A 13,861-nucleotide genomic window follows, 5' to 3' on the forward strand; every position below is an offset into this window, starting at 1 on the left:
GTGAAGAAAATTCTTTGATAATTGTGCAAATATAGACAGACAAGATTCTTCGTCTTTCCTTTCTCCACTGAAGAAGACACAAAGTAGCTTTCCATAAGCAAGTTCATTCTTTTTAACCTTGGCAGAGGAAAAGAATCTCTTCTTGTGAAAAAAGATAAAATATGTCTAGGCCACCCCAAACTCTATCCATTTCCCCTACTCTGCCCTAGCTCTACCAGGATGGTTAGTTACTGAATGGATAATGAAAGAAGGGGAATCTTCTTTCCAGAAACAGTTCTGGGGTGGGTCTTATCCCAAGAGGAAATATAGAAGTCCTTCAACCCTAGTGTGTCTGACACAACACTGGATCTGTCTTCATTCCTCCTCTTCAGGACGTTATAACTTCCCAGTGGCTCAGATCCCAGACTTCATTGTAGAAATCCAAAGTTTCAAATAGCTGATTGGAGGGCTCTCCTCTGAGCCTCTCTAAATGGGGAAAGGTTACTGCAAGAGATGTGCTCACAACAAACTGCACTGATTTGGGGGAGGGGGAAGTGGAGGGATGGGAGGGCACAGAAAGCAGCCCGTCCCATGATCCCATGGCCCCACAGAATTCTCTAGAAGGTGTTCTTGTTCTCCCCTCTCTCCAGTCCTTATCTTCTCAGTGCCACTCTTTCACCTCATCCCCACAAGCTTTCCCTAGAGTTTCCAGGATAATTGATTTTTAAGCATGTATTGCTTATTCTCTCATGTCACTGGGCCCTCATTTTCAGATGCTTTTTATACTATTTTAATTCTTTGCTAACTTTGTGTGCTTTTGTATTTAATTTCTAACCATTTTACCACATGATTTTAGCAACATCAAATAGTCTAAAACTTGGGAAAGTTTTAAATAGTTTGGTTATCTAATTAGCCAGGGTAGATATACTAAAATTGTTTTAATTGTTTGAAATTCTTTGTCTGCCCTTTCCTTTACCTTACATATCCTAAGTTTCCACAGCTGAAAAATAGGAGCAGACCTAAAACAAAATGACACATAAAGCTACCAGGAAGAGGGAACGGGAAGGGGTGGGGGGTAGGGGCAGACAGTTCTCTCTCAACAAGAAATCTAATCCTTCATCAAACACATTTCCCTGTTTCCCAAAAAATCCACCTTCTGGAAATCTACTCTGCCTGTCTCTCTGCACCACAGGTTGCCCTCTTATACAACCCCTAAACACCACACCCCAAGTCAAAACCACCATCCTCTCCCAGATCTGCCTGGAGAAGTTACCTGCGCTCCAATCCACCAGCTGTAACTCACCTCTCTTTCCTGGCCCTACCAGGCAGGACACCCAGAACCTAGAGGTAAAAGGAACTTTCTTCCAACAGGGCACATGGGAGAAGCAGAACCAGATTTATGCACAACAAATGGGAAAAATCAGACTGCAAAGCAGATAAACTAGGGAGAATTTTTTTTTTCACTATACATAATAAATATGCATTATGGAAATCCTCCAAAAGAATTCCCCCAGTGGTACAGTTCAATCTGATTTGATATACAATTGATTTTCATAAAACATTTCAGGAATGTATCTTTTGCCTAAGTGGAAGCACACTGATATTACATGTATGTATTGACAAAAAAAATTTACTTTGGCTTTTATTAGCATTTTAAACATAATCTTAATCCAACTCTTTCTATCTCTTGACTATATTCTAGCCAAAGAAATAAGAACTAGTATTCCCATTCATTTTCAAATAAATCAAAGTGTCTTGCTGAAACTCAGGCAGTAAAAACCTGGTATTTCTTCTTTCTTTGTGGGCAGAGGGCATGCTTAATATTTTCTATGGATCCTGAAGAACCATGGTTTATTAAGTATTATTATTACTATTAATAGCTCTTAGGTGTTAACATATGAATTAAGTTATTTTAGAAGATAGCCAAGATAAAATCTCTTGGTGAATATTCTGATGGAAAATTAGTGGTTAAATCTACTAATACTCACATATAATTTATAATTAATCTGCTACTATTCTAATTGCTTCCTGAAAGTAGACATTTAAGTAACAAAGTTATTTTATTGCTAAATAAGAGATGACAGCAAACGCTAGTAGGGGAAAAATCTTTTTCAAATAGCATATTTGACAAAAAGAGTGAAACAACCAACTGTAAAATAGATAGCTAGGGGGAAGTTGCTGTATAACAAAAGATCAACTAGATGATGGGTGATGCCTTAGAGGGCCAGGACAGGGAGGGTGGGAGGGAGTTGTGGAAGGGAGGGGATGTGTGGATATATGTATAAATACAGCTGATTGACTTTGGTGTACCTCAAAAACTGGTACAAGAGTGTAAAGCAATTATATTCCAATAAAGAGCTAAAAAAAAGGGAGTGAAACAAACATATTTCATCCCTCTATTTCTTCTTATCATGTGGATTAGGTACTTCAAATTCTTTCAAGGTCTTTAGAGAGAGTTACTGTATCATAGACTGCAATATACAGTAGACCCTGAACAACACAGATGTGAACTACCCAGATCCACTTATAACTGGATTTTTCTTAATATAGTACCTTTATTTTCAATTTACAGAGATTTAAATTAAGTAAGGGGGGAAAGTTGTGTTCCATTAGAGATCACAATACGTGGAATCAAAAGCTCCAGGGTTTGAGTCCTGATTCTATCCAAAGTGTTTCAGCTTCCTACCCTTGGTAACACAATTATCAATTCCTTTCTGGGGTTTTCTTTTGAGGGGGTTAGGGTTTTTTTATTTAAGTATAGTTGATTTACAATGTTGTGTTAATTCCTGCTGTACAGCAAAGTGATTCAGCTATACATATACGTGCATTCTTTTTTGTATTCTTTTCCATTATGGTTTAATCGCAGGATATTAAGTGTTTCCTTTGTTTTTGAGGCAGAGATAGCAGTACTCGAGTTTTTGACTACACAGGGGTTGGTGTACCTAACCCTCTTGATGTTCAAGAGTCAACTATATGTCTATATCTAGGTTATATCTAAATATAGATATTAATTCTATATAAAATTATAACTAAAGATTAAGTTCTGCATTAATCAAAGCTTTTATAATAAACAATAAAAATTTCTCTGAAACACCTTACAAAAAAATCCAATCCCAAAAAAATGCACCACACAAATCAACCAATAAATCTAAATGATACCCTGGAGCAATAAAAAACATGAAAGGTCCTTGAAGTTTGTTATAATGAAACTAGACCCATAATGTATAAAATGAGAGGGTCCGTTGCCAGCCAGGTGGGCCCAGGGTTTGGAGGAAGAAACATATCAGTGTCATATCAGTAGGATTTGGCAACATTCATTCAACATTCATTCAGTTATTCAGAAAATAATTATCACTTTTACTGTGCTAGAGGGAATAACTAATGGAAGGGACATTAGACAACAGCAGTATAATGTGATACATGTTCTGAAAAATGTAAACATGTCCTCAGGAATCAGGAGAGTCTTCTTGAAGACGAGGACCTCCAAACTCAGTCCTGAAGGAAAAGTGGGCATTACCTACTGAAGGGAGCAGAGAAGGGAGCAGAGAAGGCAGTGTGTGCACAGGTTCCAGGCTAGAGCATTGAATCGTCAGAGCACTGAGGACATCTGTGCATCAGAACACCAAGAAGGAATTGCAGTGAGTATGATGGAGTGGCAGATAAGGGCCAGAAAAATTAATATCTTTGTATGCTATGGTGAGGAGATGGAATTTCAGCTGAGGGCAAAAAGGGGGCATGGCAATAACAGTAAGTGGAGGAAAAAGTAGATATGGTAATTCTGGGGTATGCATTCCACACTGCACTGTCTCAACCTCAGCCCCTCTTTGGTGACCATCCTTTTTAGCTGGAGTTAACGGTACTTCCCTATCATTCACACATTTCCCTGTTCCTTTTCTTTATAATTTTTATTGGAGTATAGTTGATTTACAATGTTGTGTTAGTTTCAGATATATGGCAAAGTGAATCAGATATATATATATATATATATATATATATATATATATATATATATATATATACTCTTTTTAGGTTCTTTTCCCATGTAGATCATTACAGAGTATTGAGTACAGCTTCCTGTGCTATACAGTAGATCCTTATTAGTTATCTATTTTATATACAGTAGAGTGTATAAGTCAGTCCCAATTTCCCAACTGATTCCCTTGTTCCTTGATCTGCCAAATTTTGCTTCTCAGTATCTCTCAGTAGATAACAGTTTCCATCCATCTAAGACACTAAGTAGCCTGTGGGAGATTTCTCTTATCAAGTAAACAAAAATCACTAATGGCAATACCACCTCTTTTTCTTTTAGAAAAAAATGTAACAGTATTCAGTTTATCTAGTAACTCTCAGGCATTAATCCTCAGGCGTAAGCATCCTCTCACTACCTCCCTGTGTTGTATTCCCCTTGTCTGACTTCATCATTCATCTTAGCAGATTACAGAACAACATGGGAAAGACCAGAAATGCATCCCTGGACACTGTGGTGACAGATTTCGTTCTCCTGGGCTTATCTCACCCTCCAAGTCTGAGGACTCTCCTCTTCCTGGTCTTCTTCAGCATTTACATCCTGACTCAGCTGGGGAACCTGCTCATTTTGCTCACTGTGTGGGCTGACCCAAAGCTCCATGCTCGCCCCATGTACATCCTTCTAGGCATGCTCTCATTCCTGGACATGTGGCTCTCCTCAGTCATCGTTCCTCGACTTATTCTAAACTTTACTCCTATCAGCAAGAGAATCCCATTTGGTGGCTGTGTGGCGCAATTGTATTTCTTTCATTTCCTAGGCAGCACTCAGTGCTTCCTCTACACCTTGATGGCCTATGACAGGTACCTGGCAATATGCCAGCCCCTACGCTACCCCGTGTTCATGAATGGGAGGTTATGCACCATTCTTGTGGCTGGAGCTTGGGTGGCCGGCTCCATCCATGGATCCATCCAGGCCACCCTGACCTTCCGCCTGCCCTACTGTGGGCCCAACCAAGTGGATTACTTTATCTGTGACATCCCTGCAGTATTGAGACTGGCCTGTGCTGACACAACTGTCAATGAGCTTGTGACCTTTGTGGACATTGGGGTAGTGGCTGCCAGTTGCTTCGTGTTAATTCTGCTCTCCTATGCCAACATAGTCCATGCCATCCTGCAGATACGCACTGCTGATGGGCGGCGCCGAGCCTTCTCTACCTGTGGCTCCCACCTAACTGTGGTCACAGTTTACTATGTCCCCTGTATTTTCATCTACCTCAGGCCAGGCTCCAAGAGTCCCCTGGGTGGGGCAATGGCTGTGTTTTACACTGTTGTCACTCCATTACTGAACCCCCTCATCTATACACTGAGGAACCAGGAAGTAAAATCTGCTCTGAAGAGACTAGCAGCAGGTAGAGGGGCTGGGAGTGAAAATACGTAACAATAGGCTCAGGGACTACCTACATCATCATGGCTACAACTCTTTTCAGCTACAGTTGCATGTGGCAAATGTTTCAAAATTGTTAATGATTTAAACTGTACTGAATTCAATTCTCTTTGGAAGAAACTTCTTAATTCTTTGAATTCGTAATCTTTTCATCTCTTTTAATTGGGTGGAATTGTTTTACACTATTTGTTGAAATAAATGGATGCGTTACTTCTACCACCTTCTGATTACCTTGTGAGATAAGAAATTTTCTTTCAAAGGTTAATAGGATGAGAATGTGTCAGCTTCTTTGGGGGTAAATTATGTCAGAAAATGTGAAAGGGAAAAAAATGACATAAAGCTACCCTATTTATTCCTTTTTCATCCTCTTTGCCCCTAAACCTAGACTTCTATAGATTCTGTGTTTCTTTCCTTGTACATGGCATTAACATTCCTAAGCACTTGAACTTGGAAATACTGGGTAATCTATATTTCCTTCCTGTCTATTTTTCTTCCCATGTGCTAAGACATCCAACTCTGTCTCCTCCACCTTTAGAAAGTCTGTCTTGATTCCTAACTAGTCTTTTGAACTCTTCCTCCTCATCCATACCACAATCAAAACTATCACTCTGAAACACAGAATCCATAGGACTCTCTAATGAAAGTAAAATAAAGCCAGACTCCTCAATCTGGAATTTATAGTCCGAAAAAAAATCTGGACCCAACCTACCTTATCTCCTAAGACATCTCTCCTCTCCTTTCCCCCTCAGCTTTTCCCATTCTCATCTTACTGCCATTCTTGAATGTGCCCAACACTTGCCTGCCACTCTTTAGCTCAACCTCTCCCCTCTATCTGGAATACACTTCTGATACAAATTCATATTATCTTATCTCTTAAGGACTTTTCTTAGAAATGTGTCAAACTATGCCCTCCAAATGTTAAAACTCTTCTTAATGAGGATCTCGGCTTTTATGGTTCTTCCAGTGACTTGAAGACACATGAAAAGACATAAGACCATTACCAGGGCAGCACTGCTGAAAAACTACATCATTATTAAAAAGGATCAGTTCTATGTGGTCACAAAAAAGTGCCACTGATGAAGGAGTTTCTTAGATAGAAATAAATGGTGGTAGAAGGAGGAAGACAAGGATGAGGACAGGAACAAGGACACTTAGCCCCACATAAGGAAAACATATATGAAGAAAGACCCTTTCATCACAAATGTGAAAGTTGCAATCATTTATCTGGAAGAAAATTATTTTGAAAGTTTCTGGCAATGTTTGCTAATAACTTGAAAATTATCTCCCACTGTCAGGGAAACACAAAGAAGGAAAAATCCCAACATCTGCTGCAAGACAACACAAGCCAGATACTGCATCCTGGTGCCTGAGGCCACAGGAGCCAAAAGAAGGTGGACTCCCTCCCTGTGGCTGAGGGAGGAAAGCTCAGTCTGGATGCAAAACCCAGAAGAAATGCAGAGAGGGGAGCTCCTTTCTTGAAGGGGTGACTTTAAGCTACCAGAGAAGCAGCTATGGGTTCCCTTACAGGAGTGTCTTCACGTGAACATTTTCTACTGATGAATCCATGGGTTTTAGTCCATATGATTCTGTGAACATTAAACAGTAGATTGTGTGTGAAGAACAGAGATGGCGAATGGGAAGAAAGGCAAAGTCAGAAGTAGTCAATTTGACAATACTAACAGTTTCCCTTTTTCATGACACAACGGTATGGGAAAAGGAATGAATTAGAGGTGGTATATGTGTGTACATATAGTGTATATTCTGTGTTTTTGTGTTTCATGTGTTTTGAAAGTTAAAAGGAGGGAATATACCTATGCTTCAAATATACTTGCAACAGCTAACATAGAAAAAAATCTTCAAAAATTTCAAAAGAAAGATACATGTACCACAATGTTCATTGCAGCATTATTTACAATAGCCAGGACATGGAAGCAACCTAAACGTCCATTGACAGATGAATGGATAAAGAAGATGTGGCACATATATACAATGGAATATTACTCAGCCATAAAAAGGAATGAAACTGAGTTATTTGTAGTGAGGTGGATGGACCTAGAGTCTGTCATACAGAGTGAAGTAAGTCAGAAAGAGAAAAACAAATACCATATGCTAACACATACATATGGAATCTAAAAGAATGGTATTGATGAACTCAGTGGTAGAGAAAGAATAAAGACACAGAAGTAGAGAACAGACTTGAGGACATGGGACAGTGGGGAAGGAGAAGCTGGAACAAAGTAAAAGAATAGTATTGACATTTATACACCACCAAATGTAAAATAGATAGCTAGTGGGAAACGACTGCCTAACACAGGGAGATCAACTTGATGATTGTTGGTAACCCAGAGGGATGGGATAGGGAGGGTGGCAGGGAGGCTCAAGAGGGAGAGGATATGCAAATATATGTATAAATACAGCTGATTCACTTTGTTGTACAGCAGAAACTGGCACAACTGTGTAAAGCTATTATACTCCAATAAAGATCAAAAAAATATCAACATTATCTTAAACTTCACAAAGAAATGTCAATTTCTTAAATACATAAATACATAAATAAATAAATAAAATTTCAAAAGAAAGACTGCTGGTTATTAAATGATCTATGTATATATGTATAACATCTTAAAAGTGTAGGAATACACACAGTGAACTTCAACAATGGCTACATTCAGAATTGCAATGGGAGAGTGGAGTAGGGAGATTTTATTTCTGGTACATCTCTGTGCTAGTCAATGTTAAAAAGAGAGTTTTGTTATTTAATTTAAAAGCAACTAAAAGCAGATGAGACTTGAAAAGAAAAAAGAGAGATACAAGAGGAAGAAAGAAATGGAATAAAGGAGGAAAGAAGAAAAGAACAGAAGAAAAAAGAGAATAAAAAAGGAAAACCTCAACCATATCTTAAACTATATGTCAAGATGTTCCAGAAAGGAATTTCCTGTGATCTCTGATATATATGTTTTAATACCTGTCGGTCTCTTATTAATACTATTTACTATCAAAGGCAGCTACAGTAAAAAAGACAATGACAAGTTGTTTGGATGTGGAGAAACTGTAACCCTCATACATTGCTGGTAGCAACGTAAAATGGTGGAGCCACTTAGAAAACAGCTTGGCCGTTTCTCAAAATGTTAAACAAAGAATTTCCATATGACCCAGAAATTCTACTCTTAAGTATACTCCAAAAGAAACGAAACCATATATCTACATACACAAAAGAAAACTTGTACATGAATGCTCATAGCAGCATTTTCATTCTAAATGTGTAACCAAATAAAATGTCCATCAACTGATAAAAAGATAAACAAAATATGGTATAGCTATAAAATGGAATAGCATTCAGCCATAAAAAGGAATGAAGTTCTTTTTCAAGAACTTTTATTGAGATATAATTGACATACAATAAACTGCATATATGTAAAGTATACGATTAAGGAATGAAGTTCTGATACATGCAACTACATGGATGAAACTTGAAAATGCTATGCTAAGTCAAAGGAGCCAGACACAAAAGGCTACTTTTACATGACTTCGTTTATATGAAATGCTCAGAATAGGTAACTCCATAGAAATAGAAAGTAGATTAGTGGTTACCAGGAGTTGGGGTGGAGGAGGGGTAAGGGGCAAGGATGAAAAGTGACTCCTATTGAGTGTGGGGTTTCTTTCTGGAGTGATGAAAGCGTTCAGGAATTACACAGGAGTGGTCCATGCACAACTTTGTACAAATACCACTGAACTGGACACATTGAAAGGGTGAACTGTACAATATTTGAATTAACTTTGATAAAGCTATTTTTTTAATTAATTTATTGGCTCCATTGGGTCTTCATTGCTGCACACGGGCTTTCTCCAGCTGCTGTGAGCAGGGGCTACTCTTCATTGTGGTGCACGGGCTTCTCATTGTAGTGGCTTCTCTTGTTGTGGAGCATGGGCCCTAGGCACATGGGCTTCAATAGTTGCAGCACATGGGCTCAGCAGTTGTGGCTCACGGGCTCTAGAGCACAGGCTCAATAGTTGTGGCGCACAGGCTTAGTTGCTCCGTGGCATGTGGAATCTTCCCAGAGCAGGGCTGGAACCCGTGTCCCCTGCATTGGCAGGCAGATTCTTTACCACTGCGCCATCTAGGAAGTCCGATACAGCTATTTTTTAACGTATTTAAATCAATGTGAATAGATATTGGAGAATTTCACTATACTTGAAATCAATACATTATGAAAAAAACTATTTATTGAGCTCTGCTATGAACACAGTCCTATTTTGAAACTGCTGTCTGACTGGGATTTTGAATCTTTACTGCTCATTTTTATCATGTAAAGTCAGAATTATCTTCCCCCATGGAAGGCCTGTGGAATCAAGAAAGTTAAAACTACTGATGGGTCCATGGGAAAGTAGGCTTTCCTTGACATTCATAAGTATATATTAACTCCTCACCTATGCTGAATTCAGTCCCTTGTACAACTGCAAACTGTCTAACAGTCAATGGATAACAGATGGGTTGGGGGATATGTAACAAAGATTAGCTCAATTATTGAAAATTAAGTACTTTTTCAATGCATTTCTGAGTAGAATGTGGGTAAATGTGGATCTGACAACACTTCAAAAAAAAGAAAAGGAATCATAGAAATTGGAGACTGTATCTATCCCCCAAACAGATCTTGTAGTTCTTCACAGCTCATTTTCTAGATAGTAGAAAGGATTCCTGCTTGCTGCCAAAAGAAAAAATAATGAGGACCAGGGGAATGTAGTTCTCATGGGGGAAGTGTTTTAGGGTAGAATTCCCAAGAGGTAAATATTCCTCTACAAATCTCTTGACAGTCGTGTGGTCAGGCCACTCACGACGGCTGTTCCCTTGCTCTTTGTACATCCCCAGCTGGACCAGTCCCTGCTTCACCTGCACCCTACTCACAAGAACGTGTTTGTCCCCAGCCCCAGCTGGTGATCGTTCTAATCCTGAGGCCAGAACGGCTCCACCTGCTAGTTTATTAAAGGGAAACATCTGCCCTCATGATGGTTGTTAATCTGAGGTTATGAGGGACCTGCCCCAGCTGCTGGTTTCCCTGGTAACTGATGAGCCAATCAGATGTCAATTCCGCCTATAAATAGCCCCATTCTCCCCAAGTAGCAAAGATTGCTGCCATGTCCTGTGTTCCTCCAGGACATTTTGCTTGAGCTTCCCCTGTCCAATAAGCCGTTCGGAACTGGCTGCAGGAGCTGAGGGTGGAAAGGCGGTGTGGTACTGCAGGCCAAGACAAAAACCACAGGCAGTGGTATTATCCCAGAATGTTGTTACTGATGAAAATGGCATACATGGCATTTCCGTCTGCCTTACAAGCCCACTGCTGCTGGCCTAATGGAACGGATGGATGGACCACTTAAACAACAATTGAGTTGGAAAATCTCAACTCTGCACCAAAGGCTAACTCAAGTCCTATGAACTGTAACTGAACATCCCAGGAACAGTGCCTACCCCATGTTAACCCAGAGACAACTAGTAAACCAATTGGAGTTCAACTGTTGACCACCAAAGGACCATTGCCAACTATCAGTCAGGACAATAACTCACTTTTGGCCTTGCCATAGGATCTACCCCCAGAGGAACACATTAAAAAACGGCCCTAGGACTGGCAGGTAAGTCCCTGGTGCTTTGGGTTTGTTGCCCCATGGAGAATAGGATTAGAAAGGGATACACAGATTTCACCTGTCCTCTACCTGACCCCCACCTAAGACTACTAAGGTAATTAATCCAGGCACCCTACTAGAGCAAGGCCCCATTATATTAAGGCTGCGGTCTGCTGTTGCACTGCCTCTCCAGTATTCTGCACTGGCTATGGGGACTGAGGGTGGACAGATGGTATGGTACTGTAGGCCAGGGCAAAAAACACAGGCAAGGGTGGTATTATCTCACAATGCTGTAATTGCTTATATTTTGCTTAATGGCCATGGTCTTTCCTATAAGATGTCTGTTAAACATCTTGCACTTCATTCCTAGTCGGAGGGGGGAAATCTGTTTGCAGAATGGGCAATAATTGTGGCCTCAGTGTGAAAGGAGTTTTATTGCTGGGTCTACAGCGAGATGCCATTGTTGTCCTCTTCTGGACTTTCATGAAAAATTGACCCAATAATCACCTGGCTACAAAGTTTGCCCACATCTTGGACTTTTGACACTCTTTAGCTGCTGTAGTTTGTATTGCATTTGTGGTCTTTGGTTCCAGTGCACCTAACAGACCTAATTCCAGGATATCCCAGAAGAGAGGCAGACCAAGATTACAAGGGACCTGCTGGGTATGTAGGGGTGGAGCCGTTTAAGATATACATATGTATGGTCAGGCCATTCACGATGGCTGTTCTCTTGCTCTTTGTACATCCCCTGCTTGACCAGTCCCTGCTTCACCTGCACCCTACTCATGTGAACATGTTTGCCCCCAACCCCTGCTAGTGAGTGTTCCAATCTTAGGCAGAATGGCTCCACCTGCTAGTTAATTTAAGGGAACCATCTGCCCTCATGATGGTTCATAATCTGAGAGGTTATGAGGGACATGCCTCAGATGCTGGTTTCCCTGGTAACTGATAAGCCAACATGACGTCAATTCCCCCTATAAATGGTAGCCTCCTTCTCCCCCAGGTAGCGAAGATTGTTGCCATGTCTTGCCTGTACTTTGCCATCAATGGTAGGGTTTTGCTCCAGGGCCCTTTGCTTAAGCTCCCCTGTCCAATTACCACTGATGTCTTTGTGGCTGTCTCCAGGCTTTCTTCCATCTCGAAGCTGGGCAACTACAAGGCTTGTAGGCCTGTGGGGTCAGCCCCAAAACAGTATTTTGTTTAAAAACTCAATCAAAGGATATCCAGCTAAAAATGTAACACACGTAAAATCTAAGACACTTAAGTAGAAAAGTCACAATCTATAAAGAGTCGCTCCCTTGGAAGATTTTCATTCCATTCCATAGCAGAGATCCAGGAAATGCTCTGAAGGATGCTTTCTCACCTGCTGGGCCATTCTACCTGAGAAAGGCCAACCTCTTCCAAGATTTTGCTACCGTGTCCATGTGAGTCCAAGAGGGGAAGCACTCCTAAAGCCAGGCTTATTCACAATCAGAACAAAGACATACTTTACAAACTTCAGGTGTTTCAGAAACTTTGTCCAAAACTCTATTTAATCTGTCTCTTTCCCTCATCTTCCTTAACTCACCTTCTCCTCAGAGTTAATATGTTAAGCATCTTACTTCCGAATTAAATGAGGCTTTCTCCAGATTTGAGAACTTTCTTCTTTGAATTGAGAAAAAGTTTTAAACATTTATCTTTAATTTTCTTTATTTGGATGAGGTAATAATGCAAGATAAATAATGCATCAGATTCAGCCTCATAGAGCAAACACAGAGTCAGATTCTCTTTTTTTCTAAATAAATTTATTTTTATTTATTGGCTGCATTGGGTCTTCATTGCTGTGTGCAGGCTTATCTTGCTGTGGATACTTGCACCGGCTCTAGGTGTCAGCTTCAGTGAGAGTCAGGTTCTTTAATGCTTCTTTTCCCAGTGGTGGGCACACTTAGTCAAATTACTTGAAGGTTGGAAGGTACATTTCACGTACCATTTCTTAAACAAAATTTTTTTAACTTACAGTGCAAGGACAGTGTCAGTATAATGAGGGAGATAAAATATGGGTTCTGTCTCCCCATTGTATCCAAACTCTATTCAGGCTGCCTAATGGCCTGAAATGGGTATGTTCTGAGTCTGATCCTAAAGATAAGCAAAGGTGAACAAATCAGTGCTGGGTTCTTCCTCATCCTTCAGCCCCAGTGATTCATATCAGCTCTGGGCATGGATGACACCAACCCAAGGTGCCCTATGCAAAACCTTAACTCGGCATAGACATGCCAGAAAAATGTCAAACCTCCTCAATACTCTGATTTTCTTTACAAAGTGAAAGAAGCATTGCTTGCAAAGGGCTCAAAGTAAGGAGACCTCCTGGTGAAGGGGAGCCCACCAACAGTCCATCCTATGACTTCCTATCTGACCCAGTAAGAAAGTCTCTTTGCTCCCTGACTTGTTCTTTCAATGCCACCTTCATACATCCATCCCTAGGAGTCTCTCCCTTGAATGCCAAGGCCAAAGCCACTGCACCTAATTATTTGCTATTTTATTTATCGTTTTATTTTCTGCAGATTTATTGTTGAGTAAACTTATCTTTATATAATACAGAACAATTAAAGCTGACCAAGTGCAACAAATAAGCCTACTGATTACACACATAGCTTTATACCAGCCATATAATGCAGCCAGTTGTCAAAATTCCAAAAAAAGTATCCAGACTCCCAACATACTAATGATAATTCAGACCAGTAAATAAATTTGAGGCAGATCGGCATACCCAAACTGCAGTGCTATCCAATAACTTTGCATAAAAACATAAGAAAAAAGGCATATAGCTGTGCCACCACACTATTTTTTTTCTTTTGGCACCAAGACTAGAGAATACCT

The 13,861-nt window shown here is 40.1% G+C and overlaps 1 protein-coding gene across 1 annotated transcript; it reads left to right on the forward strand.

Annotated features, from left to right (window-relative positions):
- Positions 1-4,426: 4,426 nt before the first annotated feature.
- Positions 4,427-5,383, forward strand: LOC130844643 (olfactory receptor 10G2-like). Its single transcript, XM_057720763.1, has one exon. It carries the CDS (start codon positions 4,427-4,429, stop codon positions 5,381-5,383), a length of 957 nt encoding a protein of 318 aa, XP_057576746.1.
- The last annotated feature ends 8,478 nt before the right edge of the window (positions 5,384-13,861 follow it).

The sequence above is a fragment of the Hippopotamus amphibius genome, chromosome 2 (genome assembly GCF_030028045.1).
Source record: "Hippopotamus amphibius kiboko isolate mHipAmp2 chromosome 2, mHipAmp2.hap2, whole genome shotgun sequence".
Taxonomy (NCBI): Eukaryota; Metazoa; Chordata; class Mammalia; order Artiodactyla; family Hippopotamidae; genus Hippopotamus; species Hippopotamus amphibius.

Excerpts from the sequence above, each read along its gene's own strand:
- LOC130844643 (XM_057720763.1), top strand. The coding sequence starts at position 4,427 with ATGGGAAAGACCAGAAATGCATCCCTGGACACTGTGGTGACAGATTTC.